This window comes from Tauraco erythrolophus, chromosome 12, assembly GCF_009769465.1.
Source record: "Tauraco erythrolophus isolate bTauEry1 chromosome 12, bTauEry1.pri, whole genome shotgun sequence".
Classification (NCBI taxonomy): Eukaryota; Metazoa; Chordata; class Aves; order Musophagiformes; family Musophagidae; genus Tauraco; species Tauraco erythrolophus.
The window spans coordinates 21779980-21801099 of NC_141476.1; the positions used below are offsets into that span (position 1 = coordinate 21779980).

General features: G+C 44.4%; 2 protein-coding genes across 5 annotated transcripts in view; both read left to right on the forward strand.

Annotated features, from left to right (window-relative positions):
• On the forward strand, window positions 1-13192 carry ISY1 (ISY1 spliceosome associated protein). The gene is made up of 12 exons (XM_086619375.1): window positions 1-47; window positions 307-329; window positions 1988-2039; window positions 3815-3880; window positions 4641-4683; window positions 4851-4963; window positions 5690-5807; window positions 6626-6748; window positions 9194-9303; window positions 10420-10506; window positions 11949-12066; window positions 12727-13192. Exons 1-11 carry the CDS (start codon window positions 45-47, stop codon window positions 12054-12056), a joined length of 846 nt encoding a protein of 281 aa, XP_086475501.1. The 5' UTR covers window positions 1-44; the 3' UTR covers window positions 12057-12066; window positions 12727-13192.
• The window catches only part of LOC104371126 (haloacid dehalogenase-like hydrolase domain-containing 5), a 15883-nt gene continuing 7617 nt past the window's right edge, over window positions 12855-21120 (forward strand). Inside the window, exons 1-5 of one of the 4 annotated variants that reach the window (XM_086619371.1) lie at window positions 12855-12884; window positions 15082-15193; window positions 18522-18731; window positions 19195-19307; window positions 20844-20937. In XM_086619371.1, the coding sequence (XP_086475497.1) occupies window positions 15140-15193; window positions 18522-18731; window positions 19195-19307; window positions 20844-20937 (471 nt within the window). In that variant the 5' untranslated portion in view covers window positions 12855-12884; window positions 15082-15139. Of the gene's footprint in view, window positions 12885-15081; window positions 15194-15333; window positions 15396-15720; window positions 15841-16158; window positions 16232-18521; window positions 18732-19194; window positions 19308-20843; window positions 20938-21120 lie in introns of those variants that run through there. The other 3 variants (XM_086619374.1, XM_086619370.1, XM_086619373.1) reach the window with 3 other exon arrangements.

Consider the following 21120-nt stretch of genomic DNA (forward strand, 5'->3'; position numbering starts at 1 on the left):
GTCTCCGGTGGGGCGGCGCGGGGCCGAGGCGGCGGGTTGGCGCCATGGTGAGTGCGGGGCCTGCGTACAGCGGGGCCGCTGGGCGCTTCCTCTCCGCCGGTGCGACGGGGGCCCCGCGGAGAGCCGGGCTGCCGTGCGGGGTGCCCCTGCGCCGCCCCGGTGAGGGTGAGGAGCGAGGCGGCGGCCTGGTGCCCGTTCCCTCCTTCGGGGGACGCGTCGGCGCGGGGCCGGGCGGTGGGGCCGGGCGGTGAGGCGAGGTGCTGCCGAGCGCCGTCGGTAACGGCCCGTCTGTTCTCTCTCTTTCAGGCCCGGAACGCGGAGAAGGCCATGTGAGTAGGGCCGGGGGGGCGGCTGGGGCTGCCCGGCCGCGGGGGGCCCGCTCGAACCCCGCAGCGGGCACCTCAGTACCGGCACCGCCTGCTGTGGCCTGGGGGCAGGGCCCCGCGGGCCCCGCAGGTCCCGCAGCCGGCTCCGTGTTACCTGGGGGCGCTGCCGAAGCAGCAGCACGATCGTTGTTGTGTGCGTGGTGTCCCGCACGCCTGGCACCCCGGCTCTGTTTGGCTTCAGAGCCACCCGTGCCCTGGCTCGCACCCACGGAGCCCTGCTTACCCCGCGGGACCCCCTCTCCAGCCTTTGTAAAGCACTGGGAGCTTAATAATGCTTTTCGGTGCTTACTGGTGTGTTGTACTGGTCTGGAGACGGTGGGAGTAGGAGCGGTGCGCAGCACCCGTGCGCTGGTGGCGTGGAGCTGTGCGGCTGCGCCAGGCGGTGCCACGCTGACCGGCGTGGGAGAGAGCAGCAGCAAGGGCCGGGTGGGAAACGTGGGGAAACGTGTTCTGAAGGCCCGCTGCAGCTTTGGGCAGTTCCCGTTTGGAAGCAGAGGCGGCGGGCTGGATAGGGATCTGAAAGCGTTGGTTTAAGTGTAATTCTTCTGACTTGGGAGTGGCTTGGGCTGAACCAATGTTTTGTAATATATTTCACAGAATCATAGGATGGTTTGGGTTGGAAGGGACCTCAAAGATTATCCAGTTCCAACCCCCCTGCCATGGGCAGGGACACCCTCCACTACACCAGGTTGCCCAAAGCCCCATCCAACCTGGCCTTGAACACTTTTTATTATTTATTTATTTTCATATCGACTTTCTTGAGTACTTTTCAAAAAGGTTTGCAGACCACATGTTTAGAACTATGAGATTAGAGGCTTTTCAGTGTGTTTGTCTGGTGTTCGTTCTTTTTCACAAAATACGCTCCGACCTTGTAACAGTAAGTCTGGGAGAGGCTGGAGAGACTACAGCTGCCTGGTGCCTTGCGAGGTGCTCTCTGACTGAGCCCATCCAGTGCATCTGGGACACTGAACTGGACAGTGTGATTCTTGTCCTGGAAATGCCTCTTAACAGCAGATGGAGCCCAGATAATTGGCTTGGATGGAGGGTATAGGTGTGCTGTTAAAGGTTTTAAACGCTTAGATGCTTGTTTTGTGCTTTTTAAAGTAACTGTTATATGTCTAGTAAATGAATAAAACTGCGTATTAAAAAACTGTAGTGTGTGCAGTCTCTGATCAGTTGTGAGAGACTCAGAATATTTTGGTAATGTTAATAAATTTGATTACTAACTGCTGCTTTCCTTACTGAAACTTTTTTATCTTGAGTTTCCTGTTTGCTTTTTGATGTATCCCCTGCTAGGGTATGTAAACTTTGTGCTTGCAACTTGTTGACGTCCTTTTGCTGCTAATATCTGACATGCTGGCATATGCTAAACAGAAAAAACAATCAGCTGCTTACCAGGATTTATATTAATCTAAGGAATTAACCACTGGGGATTTCTAGTGTTGAAGAAGTCGCTAGCCAGAAGAGCTAGTCAAAAAATATGTCCAAGGCTTTGTTTTCTAGATGCTGTGATTAAGTCCACAGTAAACATCCGGAGCAAAGCTCTTTCCCGTTGGAATGTAGATTTGTAAAAGTAAACCTGCTGCCTTTCTCTTCCTTAGGACGGCCTTGGCAAGATTCCGGCAAGCTCAGCTGGAGGAAGGAAAAGTTAAGGTACGATATGAAAGAGCCAAAGCTTCGTTAGCCCCAGTCAAGAGGGGAATGCACAGTGGGTACGGAGCTGCGTGGCAGCTGTCAGAAAGGTCCTGTGCCAGGTACAGGTGTCCTGTGGGAGTCTGACATCAGTTGTCTGGAAAGCAGCTGAAGCAGGGACTGTTTTTCACAGTGACACAAAACAAACAGTAAATAGAATTTTCTTAACTAAATAACCTGTTTAAAAATTTATATATATTTATGTTTCAGAGGTATGTTGGCATGCCTGCCGAGAAGAAAGTGCAAATTGAACATCTTTTTTTTTTTTAATGTAATGTAGGTAGAATATGTAATAGTTTTGAAAAAAAAAAACAACAAACCCCAACAACAAAACCCCCAAGCTACAATAATGCTCTAAGCAGAGGCAGCATGCCGGGCGGAAAATGAAAATTATTTTTGAGACTGCGGTTATCTCCTTACAACTAATCACACAAACTGATGCATGTATAGTTATTTTTACGGACAGTAATCACAAGGTTTGTTCGGATTTCTTCCCAGAAGAGGCAGAGAAATCCTTCTCACAACCTTGTTCATTGGTAATATTCTGACAAAACAGTACCCACAACCCAGAGGGATTCAGGATTGTTGTGAACGTGAGGCTTGCACGAGACAGAGCGTTGGTGGGTTATTAACCCAGCTCATGACACCTGTGTGCTTGTTCATAATTGTCTTTGCTGTCCTGCAGCTTTTTTTTTTTTTTGATTGGTGTAAGATTGACAAAAAATGGGCTCAGCAACTTCGTATTTTAAAAAACCCCAACACCATAATGAAAGAAATAGCACCTCTAAACCCACATGGAACTTCAGAGACTGATCCTCAACCATCTCTGGATTTTCCTGTACGATTTTCACTGAATTACAACTCCAATTGTAAGAACGTTTATGTGGGGATCAGAGTGTTCCCAGTAACTTTTTGTGGACAGGTTTATAATTTTTAGTTTTGGGTAACTGATGAAGGGATTCTGGAAACTATATCTGAGGTGTCCTATGTTTGCACCTTAAGAAATGATGTTTTACACATGAGTGCGAGCAATATGGAACACTAAAGTGGAAAACAACGGTTTGGGGAAACTGTAATGGAGAAGATTCCGTGAACAACAGCCAGGGAATAAGATGGAATAGAGTTTCTGGTATGTTATGTGAAGGAAGGCTTTTTAGTGTATAAGGCAGAGCCGTGCGGGTGCTACTGTAGGGAAAGGGAGAAAAAACTGCACAGAGTCCTAGAGGTAAGATGAAGTATTTTTGTAAGCAAGTCAACAGAACGTAAAGAAGGTGCTTTGAGTAAACTGTAGTTGGGAGAGTACAAAACAGAATCATCTTGGAAAAAAATTACAATATTTAGGAAGCAGTGATTGAGAAAGAAAGGCCTAAACTTAACAGCTACTTGGCAAACAGCAGATTTTGTTCAGGTGCTGGTATACTGGAAGTGATGTAATTCAGCTGTCCTAAATGGAATATTATTTGTATTGGAGAGGATTGTGGGGTGATTTGAAAAAACAGATGACAGATTTGTTTTGAATAAAGTAGATTTAAGTAGGTTGTTCTATTCGGTGATAGTTTAATTTGGCAGGGCTGTAGATCATCATTGTTTTCCACTTAATAAAAATCGGTGGGAGCAGAAGGCACTGGATCTGGGTGGCGTAGTTTGGGCTGAATCAAGCAATAACATTTGCATGAAATGCTGTGAATATATTGATGCTGGCTTAAAACTTCATGGCGTGTGACTTTGTCAAACAGGAGCGAAGACCTTTCCTTGCGTCGGAGTGCAATGAATTGCCCAAAGCTGAGAAGTGGAGGCGACAGGTAATGTCAAGCTGTAGATTTTTTTTTTCCAATTCCATAGTAGGTAGAACTGTAGCACTTCCTGTTTAGATAGCCTGCTCACAAATGTTTTTCGAGCTTCTTCAGTATGCTGACAGTTAAATCACAGAATAATGCCGATTGAACGCCACGGCGAAGAGTATGATCTTCCAAAGTAGGTCGTGGTGCATCAACTTGATCAGGGCTGTGTCCAACGGAGTTTGGACTGTCCTCGGAGATTTGGATTCCACAACTTTTTTGGGGCCCCTGTTCCAGTGCTTTATTGCCTTCCTGATGATGTATTTTTTTCCCTTCTCAAATTTAATCAGAAATTCCCCCATTCCACCTTGTGTTGGTTATTTCTTGTCCTGTTGTCACAGACCTCCCAAACAGTCTGTCTCTGTCTTCCCTGTGCCCTCCACCAGGCAGCTGAAGACAGCAATGGGTTATTCCCTTTTTGTCTGCTCTTAAGGCAGATCAAACCCAGTCGTGTCTCAGCTTTTCTCTGTACTTCACATGCTCCTCTCCTCATCACATGTACAGCTGTAAAAGTCGTTCTTGTTTTGTGGGGTGGTTTTTTTTTTTGCTTCTGAGGTACTGTATTTGTACCTGAATAAAATCTGTGTTGTTATTTGAAATTGATAGCTCTGGTCCATTTTCTAGATCAAAAAGCTAGAAGTTGGACCTTTCTAGGGATTTTTTTTTAGCCTTTTTTTTTTTTTTTTTTTTTAAGAAATTCACTTCTGTGTTCTTATTTAACTAGATCATTGGGGAAATTTCCAAGAAAGTGGCACAGATTCAAAATGGTAAGATTTTTCTAATCATGTTTTATTTTTTTGAACCTCCAGTCCTAAGCAGTTACAGCGAAAATCACGTTTCACGTGAACTATACTGCTTCCATTGCATAAATTCTGAAATTACTCTGATGCTTTTAGTAAGCTGCCTGATTTATTGCCTTTTCCCCCTCTAACAGCTGGATTAGGTGAATTCAGAATTCGGGACCTGAATGATGAAATAAACAAACTTCTGAGGGAGAAAGGACACTGGGAATTCAGAATAAAGGAGCTAGGAGGTCCTGATTATGCTGTAAGTGTAGATTATTTTGTACTATGTGAACTTCATAATTGAAATCTGTACTACAGAATCACCTGCTTACAAATAAAGTGACTAATGAGAAAAATCTGTGCAGCCTTTAGTTAACCACATATTACCTGGCCAACATTTGTTAGAGGGGAACATTATTCAGCCCCTAAAAACATTAGGTTGTGTTAGAAGAAATACTTGTTTCTATGATGAGCAAATCTGACTTTTCCTTTGGAACACTGGTTCAAGGGATCTTGCCTTCCAGTTAAGAGTTTGCAGCAATGGTCTGATTTCACCCATCAATAAGTGATGCTTTTCTATATTGTACTCTACCAGTCTGCAGAAGGGTTTTCACTTGGCTCACCCAGTTACTGCTGGAAAGGAAATAATGACACTAGCTCTCACTTGCCAAAACATTAGAAGTGTGCTTATTGTCAGATTTAGTGGTGCTTGTTTGTCTGATACTGGATTGTACTTGTACAGAGAATAAGACATGTTAGATACTTTGTTTGGGCACTCTGTGATTTGTGTGGTCATTTTAAATGTGTGATTTGTAGTAAAAGTAGAGAAACTATCAGAATGAGCTGTGAGGGCCTTTAGTTGTGATGTAGTTTGAACTGGTATATTTGCTTTCTCAATCCTTTCATCTATTAAGATGCTCAGGAAAACAGGAAATACAAGATGCAAGAGGAATAAAATCTTAAGCAATTAACTCTGTTTATTTTCCAGCGGATTGGACCAAAAATGTTAGATCATGAAGGGAAAGAAGTTCCAGGAAACAGAGGCTACAAATATTTTGGAGCTGCAAAGGATTTACCAGGTGTCAGAGAACTTTTTGAAAAGGAACGTAAGTAAATAGCAACTCTTCCCAGACATTAATCTACCTAGTAGTGTATCTTGAGGTAACGCCGTATTCTGGCCTGTGTCTCTAGATCAGTTAAATGAAACGCTGAATACAAGTAATTAATTAAATGCTGTTTCTTCATGCAAATGATGCCTTTGGCAGTTTGCAATTAAAGGCACACGGAAAAGAGTAAACTCTGTTTTCTACTGGGAGTTCCAAATGGTAAGGACTGATGTTCTGTAGAAACTTTCCAGTGTAACAGGTTAACTTTATCGATAAGTTCTAAATAGTACTCTGAGTTCAGAATTTAAAAAAAAAAAAGGAAGTTGACTTGAACATGATTTTAGAAGCGGGAATCAGCTGTCATAATGAGAAAAATGATTTCTCATAGAAGAGTGGGAATGACTTGGACCTGAAAGCAAGGCAGACCTACTGAATCGGCCATCCTTACTTGCCATCTGCAGAGGAAAAATTGAGAAGTACTATGTGATCTGGGGGAGCTTGGGACAACTTTTTAACTCCTTTCATGTAGTAGTCTTGCTCGGTACTGGGGCTGCAGCACAAAACAACCGCGTGCCTGACAGTGTAGAATTGCCACAGGGTGGGAACTGTGCGGTGTGAAGCATCGGGTCGTGTATTTAAACTGTTCTGTGCGGGCCAGAGGGAAACACCAGTACTCCCAATACTGACAGCAGTCCAGGTCGTGCATTGGTGGCCAGCTTAGGAGAGGTGGCTGTAGCTGCGGTGAGGTTGATAGGAAACAGGAGGGCACAGCAAGCTGCCGAGATGGCCCTGGATGAATGACAGTCGTGTTCTTTCAGCGCTCCCACCGCCGCGGAAAACGCGAGCTGAGCTTATGAAATCCATTGATGCGGAATACTATGGCTACAGGGATGAAGATGATGGTATTCTGGAGCCACTGGAACAAGAACATGAAAAGAAAGGTTTGTGAGATTCAAAACTTACGTAAATCAGTCCAAGAAGTGGTGATGGTGGACTCTGAAGTTAAGATAGGTATTTTTTTTTCCCCTTGTGGGTGTTGTCTGGAGCTTAGCTGTCAGATTCCATCTGTCACGTAGGTATCTAAATCTCTATTGTGAAAGGCATTTCAGGGGTGAGGGGCTGTGCTTCAGAGTTGGCTTTCATCTTTGCTACAGTTAATGCTTTAATACTGTCAGCAAGTGATTGCTACTGAAGCAAAATCTCCTTTTTTCCTCACCTTTTTCATGCTTAAGAATGTAAGAGAGTAGGTTGCAGCAGGAAGATCTGTGGAATTCAAGCAGTTGTCTCCCTCCTTTGTGAAAACTGACTGTACCATCTGTTTCCTGTCTCACCTAATTATTGATCCATAATCACAGCTGTTTAGTTTCCTGGGAGATTAGAGGGGACCTTCTGGAAACCCTGAAGTCTAGATGACCTATGTTAATTTATCCACGTGTCATCTATCTCAGAACTTCGGCATGTTTGTGAATATTTTTTTCCTTTGAAACATATGCTTTCTCCATATATAACACTTACCCATGTGTCTGCTCACTTAGTTCTCTAGCTTCATTTCTACTGACTTGCCTGGTAAAGACTTTAGGATTATGAGTCTTAATTCCTGAAACCCTCTTTAAAATTCAGGACTGTGTGCCATCTTCTGGTATTTGTGTAGCTTTGAGCAAGAGCCTGTACACCCCCTTTAAGAGCTTAGCTGTTTTCTAAGTAGTTCTCTTAGTGCTTCTGGTGAGCATGGTCTCGTCCTGGCAATTTGTTGCTGTTTATGTTGTACGTTTGGTTTATGATCTCTTCTTCCGAAGCTTTAACTGCAGGCAGATCCTCAGTCATCTGTAGGAAATGCCCTGATACAGGAACCCCTGGCAGGTTCTTCCACAGAGCACAGCAGATAAAACAATTGGATTTTGCTTGAATGGTGCTTCTTTTTGTATACAATTCTCTCTCTGGAATTGGAGAAAAAAACTTTAAACAAAACTGCAATAAGTGACTTGTTTAAATGATTATAAGTTGTCAAGCTTGTAACTTATCAATACTTACTATCTCTTGGTGTGGTTTTTGTACTTATCCCTTCTCCATTTGTCTCCACACTTCATAGTGTCATGTGTTAGAGATCATGCCGTGTCGGTTAGATTATAGTACAGGGAGGAAGAGGGGAATAAAGGAAATATTTTGCTTATCTGTGTCCTGCAGCATAGCCTAGAGCCTTAAACCAAGTGCAGGGTAGCTGGTTGGCAGACAACTGACAGTGTGAGAAGGGAAGTTGTGTGGTGCAGCATTCCCAGAAAGTCCTCTCTGTGTTCATCTTGCACATCTTGCTAATTGCAGGCAGGAGAGGTAGCTCGTCTGGATTCACGTGGTTATTTAAGAAAATTACCATCTTTGGTGATTGTGCCACTTGCAATAACGAGGCTAGAGATGCTGACAGAACCAACAGGAGTACTGTTAGTGCAGAATTAATGCACGGTTAGTGCACAATAGCTAAGGTGGTCCTGGGATCACTTGTTGTCTGGACTCTTGCAGTTTTTACTTTGTTATCAGAAGAGTTAAATTGTTGTGAAACAAAGCATTGAAAAGACTTCTTCATTTGGGGTACCTTTTCTGTTATGAAACACCACAAAAACACAGCCATGTGCTGCTAGTTAGTTGGATCTTGCCTTCTCAGGGAGAGTGTTTTGATGTTTAACCTCTGACAGCTAGGGGCAGTGACTGTCTTGCACCTCCCTTGGACTTTTGTACACTGGTGTTGTCGCTGATTAAGCTTCTTAAAGCTCGTTTTAACGCTCTTACCAGCACTCTGTTGTGTGGCAGAGATACAGCAGCCTAACGGCTCCTAGCTAGCAGCGAGTTACAGAACTGGAGTCGTGCTTCAAAATAAGAGAAATACACTGTGAGACGAAAAGAAACTTATGTGGGTGGTCACTCTAAGGAGTGTAATCATGCTTAATTAATTACATGGTGATCAACATTCCTATAGCTGTTGACATCTTAGAGAGCTGTAAGAGCTGCTTAGCCTGGTCCTGGGACCCCCTGTTGTTCAGCTCAGAAAGTAGGTTGGTATTTAACCATGACATTTAGAGTCGAGGATACACCCAACTCAAGGCATTAGCAAGTACCACGCTTTCACAGCGCCGACGTTGGGTTTTGCTCAGACTAGGTGGGTGTAGTTTATTAGATACTACGTCAAGGTCCTACAGTAAGTGCGTGTTACCAATATAGGGGATTTCAGCAAGAAGTTTAAGTCTTTTGGAAAAGCTGTGGAAATAGGAGACAAATCAAGGGAGCCTGAGCTTCAGTTGCTGCAGAGCTGCTGTTGAGGAAACTGGGGCTACAGCTGGGCTGTGCTGCTTTGACCTGCTCTCAGATAACACTTGCCCTTTTCCTTTGCCAACCAGTTATAGCAGAAGCGGTGGAAAAATGGAAAATGGAGAGAGAGGCGCGACTTGCAAGAGGTGAGGAGGAGGAAGAGGAGGAAGTAAATATCTATGCTGTCAATGATGAGGAGGTATGTGATGGCTGAGGTGATGTAACCTTTCATGTGTCTTCTCTGCTGCCTTCTTGAAAGTAGAGTTATTTTGCAGAGAACCTGTCTGCTGCTGCGTTCTGCCCTTCTCTCTGCCCAACTTACTATACAATTGTCCCAGTTTAGTAAAAGTAGTAGGTGAGTACACTTGGTCCAAGCTTAGAGAGTGATGAAAGCTGGTAGTTAGGGCAGACTTGTTACTCGAGTGAGAAACAACTAACAGCTGAGACCTTGTGATTTAGCTGTCACTGCCTGAAATGCTGGCGTTTGTACAGTGGTGTGTTGCTAACTGAACACTGATCAGTCTTGTTTCCAAGTACGATCTACGTCAGTAAGAGCATGAGTAGTTCTGTGTACAGTATAATTCGATAACGCACAGCGAAACTAGGGGTTGCAGTGTCTTGGTTATGGTTGAATCCTGATGCAGCAAGGCTTTGCTGATGCTGCAGTCATTGCTGTGTCGTGACTCTTGCTCCTTTCCTCTCCCTGCTCCCAGAGCCAGTAAGGGAAGTGAGGGATGCTGCCTGTGCTCTTAGAGACCTGTAAAAGGGGTACTAGGAATGAGTCCTTAGTTTGCAGTCCATACCTAAACGGGTTTATCACAAGAAAAAAAAAGGAGATAGTCCACAAGGTAAAACTGGTTCTTCCCTCAGTACCCTGTTTTATCTGCATTATCTCATGATTCATAAGCTGAGCTCTCAGGTGTGAGAAAGAAGCAGTGCAGAGCTATACAGGGAAGTGAAACATGTATTTTTAAGGTACTTGCTTCTTAAGCTGACTAGCTCCTCTTCTGTTTGGAACTTTGCTATGGCAGCCAGAGAGAGATGGAAGAGGACGGAATATAGCTCTGTGTTCGTGCCCATGCCTCAGCAGAGGAAAAGCCGTATAAAGGACAAAAGCAGCAGTCCTGAAAATGTCAAGGAGCAGGATCTGAATGTGATGCTTGTTGTGTTCCTTTGTTTCTGCCTAGTTCTTGTGTTTGTAGCGCTGATTGTTCTCCATCTGGTTTCTTCTGGCAGAGCAAGTGAGAAAAGGTGGTTTGGACTCCTTCAGAAAGTAAACTTGATGTGGCTTAATTTTTTTTTTTTTTTTTTTCAGTCTGATGAGGAGGGTGGCAAGGAAAAAGAAGGTGAAGAAGGCCAGCAGAAATTTATTGCACATGTTCCAGTGCCATCTCAACAGGAGGTAAGGCATAAGAAAACAAAGTTGCAGAGATGCCCTCTGGCTTTTGCAAGATAGAGGTCTTAACTGGTGGCAGGTCATCTGTGACTTTGCCCGGCAGCTGTTCAATCCTCTTGCAAACGCTGTGGAACTGGCCAGAGTTATGGTACCATTGCTATAACCCTTTTGATCCGAGAATTTCCAAAACCTTCATAACTATTACGCAGACGGAAAGCATTGTGGTGTTAAGATCAAGATAACCCTGGTTGCCTACTATATATTTACTGTGCTTTTCTGCTGACGGTCTAACTTTTTAGTTTAATGGGATGATTTCTGAATTCCAGGGTTTGCTCTCACAAGCTTTCTAAAATTATTTTGGTGGTATGACCTTGAATTGACTGTTAAATTTTGAAGCTGCTCTAGGGTATATGTTACCTTAATGTTGACAGGTTGTTTGAAATGTAGGCAGGAAGCTTCTGGAGTTATGTATCTTTTGGTAGGTACACTTTTGCATCACACAACATGTGGTGGTTTGTTCCCTGCTGTCGTCTTGTCAGATGACAATGTTGTATTCTGCTGTGAGGTCATGATCCTGCACATTCAACAAAATATGTGTAATGGTTTGTCAAAACTGCAGGAGAGAAATAATGATTAAAACCGTTGCTCTCTGGCTGATCGTGTTCTCTTAATGAAGAGAGCATAACTGAGAGTCAAAACTGGCTTCCCAATACATAACCACTGATTTTTCTTAGAAATCTATTCTAATTTGACAGTAGTCAATGTCATCTTTTCTCTTTTTTAGTGGCAAATCACTCCATGCTTTACGCCTATAGGATTGTGCCTTCTATATTCTAAATTACAAAAAGCTAAGGCTCAGAACATTTATTTTTGAGAGATTCTATGTGTGATTTGGACAAATATAAAATCATTACCGAGATTAAAACAAGTCTTGCACGTTGCCGCTAGTAGATCTTTGAAGTACGAGCTTGTTAAAGAGTCGTGCATCGCTGGCACTTCCAGACAAATTTAGGGAAGAGGTTCATGGCCGTTGCTGGTGTGAAAGGCACACTCGCTGGACCGTTACTGGAGGGGTGCGGACTAGCGTGGCGTAACTCCGCTTGTTGGCATCTGTGAGAGCTGTACCCGAGACAGTCGTTTGAAACAAAACTCAAGTGACTGTACTGAGAGTAAAACAAAATTGCAGCCAATGTCCTAATTAAGAAGAGTAGGAGCAGAGACCTGGAGCAAAGGCATCTATTTTACTGCTCCTTTTGATTTCCATGAGCTTCAGCTGGGTATTAAAAACACTCTTGAGTTATCTTAATTCGACTCCTTTTACATTAGTACACCCCTCTAACTTTCACAGTCTGTTTCCTGTGGTTTTCTTCCTCCTGTCTTAATAGCTGAGCGTGGTAGGCTTCAGCAGCGCAGTGAAGCTGAATGTCATCCTGTTTTTATATTTGCAGATTGAGGAAGCTCTTGTACGGAGAAAGAAGATGGAGCTTCTTCAGAAGTATGCCAGTGAAACCCTCATGGCACAGAGTGAAGAAGCAAAAACACTTCTAGGATTGTAATATTGCACTAGTATGTCCTGGTTTTTATCTAATCCATCTTAAAGCAACAGGTTCATATATTTTGGTAGCAATCACTTTTCCTTTGGATGTTAGGAGTAAACTGATGAAGTTATGGTGTGTTCTGCAGAACGAAAACCATCATTTTGGTTTATCCACTGGGATAACTTGCACTTCAGTGCTGAAAAAGGTCAAACCTAGGTTAATCTGTCACTCCATCTTCAGTAACTGTCTCCAATCCTTTCACTTTGTAAAATGGTCAGTGCAGTGGTGCCTTTTACAGATAGAACTACAAACCCAGTGACTCCTTAAATCCTGAAGGAAAACTGGTGTTACAGCCATGTGCACATCTTCCTCATGTTAGTTTTTGCTGACCTGAGTCCAGAAGTAACTTTGTTAGGCCTGGTTAGTTCACCAGAATAGCCTAGAACCTGTTTAAAGGTGCCTCGATGGCAGATCTTACGACTGGCTTTGAAGCTGATTTGATTCATCGTGTAACACATGCCACGTGTCTAAAGCCATTACCCCTTTTGTGGTTTGTAACCGTGCCTGGGTGAATTCCTCAAGTGCTGGATATTTCAGCAACTATTGTAAATACTTCCAACTTTGCAGTAGCTTCTTCCAATATTTTTAGTAAAATTTATTTGCAACCTGATGTCTCGTTTCATTCTAGCCCAAAGGATTGTGGTGGTGCCCTAATCGTAGCCAAAGAATGGGATCATAAACAGCCATCCGAGTAGGAATTTGAAGCTGTGCGTCCCCTCCTGCTCTTAGCTTGCGTGTCCTGTGACAAGAGGCAGATCACAGCGGAGCCTGTTTAGAGTCTTACAGGTGACTAACGTTGTTATACAGGTCTGAATGAATGAAATTTTAAATTGGACATCTGCAGCCATGGAGCAGAAGTGCTGTCTGAGGAATATAGTGTTTAACGACCAAGTAACCGTGTCTTGGACTGTTTAGAGTTTCTAGATGCTCTTAGTATTCAGTACTATCTGTTGTAAATAACTCACTCCAGAACAGTCAAAGCTCTAAATTTTAGAGGCAAGCTTTGTCTTCCTTGATGTAAATGATCAAACAAAAAAAAAGCTTTGAAAAAGTGGAAAGCATAGCTGCTAAATTCAAATCTTTAAAAATAAAAATTGAAAACTCAGGTATTGATATCAGGCAGGCAGCTAACATTACAAACACGTTCGTCCCTTTTCCTGCTAGCAGCATAGCTTTCTCTTTTTTGTAATAAAGCAGCAAACAAGTATATTTATGATTCTTAAGTTGTGTGCTCTGAGTTGCAAGCACCTGTCCAAAGTTGGTTTTAGTTTTTGCTGCTGCCCCTTTAGTGTTTTCTGTTCTTGGGTTTAGAGGAGGTGATGTGCTTTTGTCCACGTGAGTTACTGTAAAAGACAAAACTGTTTCCCAGAGTTCCTTCCCTGAAACCTCTGGTCACCAAGAATGGAAAAACAGGCTCCTTTCATGTTGGTGTGCTAACACACCAGGGGCTAGCAGTGCTGCACCAGGCTTCACCTGTGGAGAAGGTTAGAATGTGAGGGATAAAGGCTTTGTTGCGTGGTACTGAGCCACTAACTGGATTCCTGGAGCTTCTTAAATTGGCAGGTGGTCTGTTAAGTCCCTGTCACGCTTCAGGAGTGTTGGTCACCAAACCACGGTGTGACTGGGGCAGGGGGGACATGACACCACCAAAACAAAAACCAGGAGCAGCCAAATGGGCTTGCCAAAAAGGTGTTTGGAGCTAAAGCTGGAGACACCAGAACAGGTTGCCCAGCGAAGTTGTAGATGCCCCATCCCTGGAAGTGTTCAAGGTCAGGTTGGGTGGGGCTTTGGGCAACCTGGTGTAGTGGAGGGTGTCCCTGCCCGTGGAGGGTGTCCCTGCCCATGGCAGGGGGGTTGGAACTGGGTGATCTTTGAGGTCCCTTCCAGTCCAAACCATTCTGTGATTCTACAAAGCGCTGTTGTGGACAGCTCCCTGCCAAGCATGTGTCTGCTAGACGCTGCTTTTTTCTTCCTTTTTTTTTTTTTTTTTTTTTTTTGTTCAGTACAACAGTTTTCATTCTAAGGGGAACAGTGCTTGGAAGAAGAATGCCAGTCTTGCTGTAGATGTGCTAACCTACACGCTGGAGATAACCAAACTAGATTTAGCGAGGGGAAAACCCAACTAGTCTTTATGGCCTGACACAGTCTGGGAGTTTGATAGTACCTATGGCTGATCCCTTCTGTCGCTATGTGAGTGACGTAGAAGTCAGAAAACAGAAGGGTGAAGACACATCAGGGACAGACAGATAATAACAGAAGGCATAAGAAGAAGAACAAAGGGAAAAAAATGAGAGAAAATCAAGACAAGATAGTAATTGCATTCATGTTCAAATGAGTAGCTACCAGCCCTGAGCAAGAGCAACATAATGAGTTAACTAGAGAAGTCTTCAAGGCAGTGCTGATCTCCGCTGACCAACACAGAATTGGAATAAATGTGCAAAAAATGCAGTATGGAACTGTGCAGTGTAAACTGGCTGCTGCCTGAACGCGCCGTACTGAATATTTGCTCTGTAGCTCTGAGTGCTGAGCATTTTTAAGCTGAACGCTCCTTTTGGCTGCATGTGAGCCAGCAAATTGCAGCGTAATTGTTTGCCAGCGGTGGCCTGCAGCAAAGCGCCTGTGTCCTGCTTCCTGGACGGGCCGTTCAGCTACTGGAGGAGATCAGGCTGGGAAGCTGCTGTAGCCAAAGGCAGGAAACTCATCTTGTAGTTTATCCAAGAGAATGAAACGGTGCCTGGGCTCTGCTTTAACCCTTAATTTGTACTTAAACACAAGCGTGTGGCTGGGCTTGTAATTCATACCATCAGTCTTAAACGTCTCTCTTTATAAAAGAAATGTCATTTTATACATGCTTACATTGTTCTGTCTGCTTCAGAGTTCTGCACTGTGCATGATCCTGGCTTGAGCTTCGAGAGGACAACCTCCCTCGTTGTTCTAACTGTTCTGTTCTCTGCATCGGTTTTGGTTTGCTTTTGTGTTTTAGAAATGTGTTCGATTCTGTTCCGTGCAATGCCAGCCACAGCAGTGGTGCAGAGTGGAAGATGCCTTGTTTGTCTTGGGAGTCTGGTGCCGTTTCTCCCTGGAGCCTGAGGGTGGTCAGGAATATTTGTTGGCAGAACTAGGAAATAAGTGGCTTTGCCTAATCTGGGTGAGCTGATGAGGAAGATAAACCGAGGTAGCTCTGCAGAATATCCATTAACTACTGGTGGTTTGTGCTTGTTCTCTCACTTTCAAGCCTAGTCGCTGGGAAATGCCTTGGCCATGCGGATCCCACGTCTCGGATACCGCAGTGGTTGCGTATGTAAACGATCCGCTTTCTGCTCAAAAGCGTGGTTCCTGAAGAACCGGAGGGAACATTGGTTTGTTACTGAAGAAAAACATTAGTTATTTTCTTGGTAGAAGCTTTGTGCTGCTCTCTGTTCCCCCCGCCGGAGGGGTTGGAGCAGGGCGCGAAGGCTTGAGCGCAGCGCTACGGAGCCGCCGGGCGCGGGGGGGGGGGGGGCGGGGCTTCCACCAGGGGGCGGGGCCTCCGCGGCGGGGCGGGGCGGAGCCGCGGCGGGGCCGGCCGCTCGCTGGGCGCTGCCGGCGCTGCCGCCGCTCCCGCCGCTCGCCCGCGGCCGTCATGCGGCGGACGCTGCCGCCGCTCCGCGCTCTCCTCAGGGCGGGCGCGGCGGGGCGGCCGCCCCGGCTCCCGGCGCTCAGCGGGCGGGGCGGCGCGCCGGCGGCTGAGGGCGGCGGCGAGGTGAGCGGCGGGACGGCGGTTGCGTCCCGGGAGCGGGCGGGACCGGGGGGGCGGTGCCGGTCGCTTCAAGGCGAGCGGGAGCGAAACCGAAACGGCCGCCGGCGAACCCGGCCTGGGCGGGGCGCGGCCTCCCGGTGCCCGAGGGTGCGGCGGGGCCGGGCCGCGCCGCCCGCCGTGCCTGAGGGGCGGCCGCGGGGGCGCGGGCCCGGGCGGAGCTGCGGGTCCCGCTCCCGGGGGCTTCCCCTGCTCGCTCCCGTCGCGCCCGCGGCGCGGGAGCCGTTACCGGGGTTCCCTCGGCCCGCGTTTGCTTTATTTTTTTTCGACAGAGGAACGACGGAAGGTCGTTATGATCGGGCTCCTTCCCGGCCCCTTTGTTGTCGCAGCGCCGCAGGTCTCTTTTGTCGGGACGAGTGTTCCTTTGTGGTCAAAATGAAAAGAAAATAGCTGTTAATGTCGTTATTTTCCTGTTGGATGTACGCTGAATTCCCTTCTTAGTGCTTTGTTTTTTTTGCTGCATACTTAAAAAGAGACTTTTTTTTCCCCTTCTTGCTACAGTTCGCTGTAAAGTTCACATGGTAATCTACGTAATTTGTAGCAAAACCCATGGGAAACACTGTGTTTACTACAAAACTGTTACAATATCGTTTCATAAGGGTGTGGAGCATCTCCCTTCTGAGGAAAGGCTGAGGGAACTGAGTCTCTTTAGCTTGGAGAAGAGGAGACTGGGGAGGGACCTCATTAATGTTTATAAATATGTAAAGGGTGACTGTCATGAGGATGGAGCCAGGCTCTTCTCACTGGCATCCAATGATAGGACAAGGGGAAATGGGTATAAGCTGGAACATAGGAGGTTCCGCTTAAACATGAGGAAGAACTTCTTCCCAGTAAGGGTAACAGAACACTGGAACAGGCTGCCCAGAGAGGTTGTGGAGTCTCCTTCTCTGGAGATGTTCCAAACCCGCCTGGATGCATTCTTGTGTGTTCTGATCTAGATGGTCCTGCTCCGGCAGGGGGTTTGGACTAGATGATCCTTTGAGGTCCCTTCCAATCCCTGACATTCTGTGATTCTGTGAGTAACGTCACATACCAGTTTAGGAAGCCTGCGAGGGGTATCAGCGATCCTGCGACGTCGTTTGTGCAGCAGTTGGGTTATTTCTGACGTGGCGCTCGCCAAACTGTAGCAGACAACTTGGAGAGAGTGGCTGCAGGGTTTTTGTTTTTAAATAGAGGGCTGATGGTTATATAGGGGAGAAGGGACAGGGCTTCAGGGGGAGTACTTGCGTGTCAAACTGAACAGAACCCACTGCCTAATGAAAATCAGTGCTCTTGCAATATGTTTGAGGTGTTGACTTTAAATCGAGCCCTGTAGGGGAATGTGCTTTAACTCATGGGCTTTCAGCTGTTGTTTGTGTGTCCTGACTTTAGAAAAGGCAACAGTGAGCCAGAGTGTCACAGCGCATCTGCAGCTACGTCACCTTTCCGATAGTGGTGGTGGCAGCATCTGTGCTCTACTCAGCTGCAGGAAAGATGTAGCAGATGAATAATTGATGAGGAACAAAGTGCTGCTTAAATGGGCCAAACGCCCTTCTGCCTGCGTGGGAAAGCAGTGGGCTGGATGGCTGTCAGCGTGTGCCCCGAGACAGCTTGGGTCGCAGAGGCTGTCCCACCGCCGTTGGCTGGAGTTGTTCCTGCGCCTGTCCTCCCCATCACACTGGGTCTCAGCCCTTGATCTCTCTCTCCTTTTTCATCAAACGATGAAAGAGGTGGTCATAAATCCCAAGAGTCCTGGATTTCGTTTTAGGCTTGTGGGAGAGAAATTAAGTTTAGATTTTAGACCCTTTTCGGTCCATACTTTTCCAGCCTGATTTAGTAACAGTTTCATTTCTCAACAGTCCTCTCTCTGTCTCCACTCCTTAGGCTTATCACCCAGCTCCTCTTTCTCACCCCCAGTTAGCCAGGCTCCTCAAGTCCATTTCTTCAAAGGCAGGCAATGAGATAAATTTTAGTAACTCAGACAGCATCTTTGTTTCAGGAGGTGCTAACTTTACCAATAGGCATGAGTTTGCCATCTGTAAAACTAAGAATATCTGAAATATGAGGAGCCCAACAGATAATCTGGCTGTAGGCTAACCTGTTGTGGAACTGATAAATACAAGTGACAGCAGGGACGGTTTTGATATCTAATCATCTTGTAAGGAAGGAGCCAAGTACAATATTTGCATTCAAGACCCACCTGCTGCTGAAAAATTTACTTCTGTTTGTTTTGATAGTAGAGGGTCCTGTTAGTGCTCTGTGCACTGGAATTACCTGTGAAATCACAGAGTGGAGTTAAATCAAAGTGTGACTCGCTGGCACAGCAGCCTGTATTTCGTACCTCTTTTTGTCAGTTTAACTCAGTTTGTCTCAATCTGCTGAAACTTTGTGGAACTACTCATAGTGCAAGGTGGAACTCATGAGGCTGCATGCACAAGACAAAGGGAGTTGCGGTGCTCCTTTTTTCACAGAACTATTTCAGCGTATGGATACGTCATAAGGCACATTAAAATGTGTGAAGTTAAAGATCCATTCCTTCTCTGTGGAGGCACCTGTTTTCATTGGGCTTTAGCTATTGTAAGCTTTATTAAATATGTGTAACTGTGGGCATAACTAACGTACTCTTTCTGTTCAATTCCTTCTTACAGCTCAGCGTACTGCCCTCCTTTGGCTTTCTTTTTGACATTGATGGTGTACTGGTACGAGGAAAGACTCCAATTCCTGCTGCAAAAACAGCCTTTCAAAAGCTAGTTAATTCTCAGGGACAATTCTTGGTGCCTGTGGTGTTTGTCACCAATGCAGGGGATTGCCTTCGCCAGAAAAAAGCTGATCAGTTGTCTCATCTACTGGGAGTTCCAGTGAGTAGCTTAAATCTTAGTTAGTTAGTTATTTACTTACAGTGAATGTGTCAAGTTTATTATCCTCCATAAAATGCTGCTCTGTTAAATCAGTTTTGTTTTCCCCTGAAAGCTTCTGAAATGCTTTACTGGAGATGTTATAAAAGTAAAAAATACTGTCCAAAGCTAATGGTATTTCCATTGGTAAAGGTCTGGATTTTTCCAATGGTAATGGTATTTCTTTGCAACGTTATTTTTGCGGGAATAAATCTTGCCTTCTCCTTCTGAATAAAAAACCAGTAACATGAAACTCTGCTCTAGCAAGCTGAATGTCTTCTGTGATGGTGTGCAAGACAGGAGCTTCCTGCCTCTTCTTGTGATTGTTTTGTAATTCGTAGAACTTGTCACACCCGTTAGATAAACCTGCATATAACTAACTTACCTGAAAAACAACAGACTCCTTTTGGTTTTAAATCCCAAACAGGTTTCACAAGATCAAGTCATGATGTCACACAGTCCTCTGCGGATGTTCAAACGTTATCATGAAAAATGCGTTCTTGTATCTGGACAAGGACCACTTCTTGATATTGCTCAAGAGTATCTTTTTTTAAAAACAAACAAACAACTTTCTGTTTAAGTATTTTCTTTATTCAACTTCAGGAGATCCTGTGGATCAAGTGAAGACCAAATATTTCAACACTACAAACCCAGTAATAAGCAATGGTAGTTCTTACTGCGATGTCAACTTTTATGTTTTGAAAATGGTTGGTGTGTTAATATTTGCTTCGCTTTGTTCTATCTGGTTTTAATGGGGATGGAAAAAAAGAGAAAAAATATATTTTTGACTCGTATGTAAACGACACTTTAGCACAAAGGGTTTGTGCTCTCTAGAGGATGAGAGCATGGCATTCTATCTATTATTTATCTGATTTCTGGCTCCACAGCTCAAGATCTGCTTGTAAGCATGCGGCCAGGCCAGGCCACATTGTTTTTGTAACCGTCATCGACAGGAGAACTCTACTTGAAAATATTCTGCCACTTCTATACTAACTGCCAAAAAGAACTTGAATTATGTTGATGTAACGGTGGTATCAAGGCTTCAGACTGTAATTTAATGACCTTAACTTGCATAATATTCACTCATGCTTCTGTACTTTCTTTTTTATTGGGATTTTAATTGAAGTTGGTGTAAATAATAAGGTGTGAAAAAGGTATATGCAACTTCTAAGTGTAAGGTTTATGTCAAATACAAAGATGGGAAGAAGTTACTGAAGAAACATTGCAGTTAACTGTCAAAATTTGTCAGATGGCTAGCAGAAAAGTACATTACAAGAGTGAATACAAAATATAAAAAGCTTATTTCTGTTAGCATTTTTGTAGGGGATAATCTTATTTTAAAATAACTTCGCAAGTGGTCTGTGGTGTTAATGCCAATACAGAATCAGGTGGCTTAGTTTGTGTGACTCTTATTTTTGTTTGCACTGTAAGAAGTCCTCATAGTATTGACAGTAGCATCATAACTGCTTTGCACATAAATAAGCAGTTTTAGTTTAATTACCTGTTGTTAACTAAATTAATGGGATATATCACCATTTAAGAGCCCTAATAGGCAAATCAGGAGGTTATTTTTTCCCTTTTGTTCCTCTCCTTTTTTGATATGTTTTGGTATTTGCAGTAACTACCTGTAGGGCATAATTAAACCTTTTTGGCTAGTTCACTATTTTGCAAGAGACTGAGCTTGAGGATGTTTGTTTAGCTCACATTTCTTTCCTACAGTAATTACACAAGATGTTGTCTTGCTGTCAGATAAACTTCCTTTTGTGCTTATGTAAAGATAATCTTGGAGTATTGCAGGTGTAGATTGGCTTCTTGCTTTTCATCTCACGTTTTTAGCAAGATTTATGTATAATTTCTGCCTTAAGACTTCAGACACACAGGTGTCCCATTTATAAATAACGGGATGATCATCTTTTTACCTCACAGAAGAAAAAGTCAGTCTTTGGTATGTAGCTTTCATTCCTAAATAATTTGCTTTATCAGATAAACTGTATACGTTAACATTATTTAAAAGTTCCAGATTTTAAAAATCCTTTAATATGAGCAGTTCTGTGTCCTTAACTGGTATTTCCCCAGCCTTGGTTTCTGTCAGCCCGTCACCATTGAAACATTGCGGGAGAAATACCCTTTGCTGGATGTCGTCGACCACGACAGGAGACCTAACGTTCTGGTGAGTGAGTATTTTTGTTTGAAAATTCTTTGTTTTTCATCAGATGACATTCTATAATAGGGGTCAATATTTAAACTACCGAGCTAACGCTGTTGTTCTTACACTGTATTTTGCTTTTCTGCTTCTTTATTTGTTTTATGACAGCATTTTCAGGAACAACTGTATAGACTTTTTTTTTTTTTC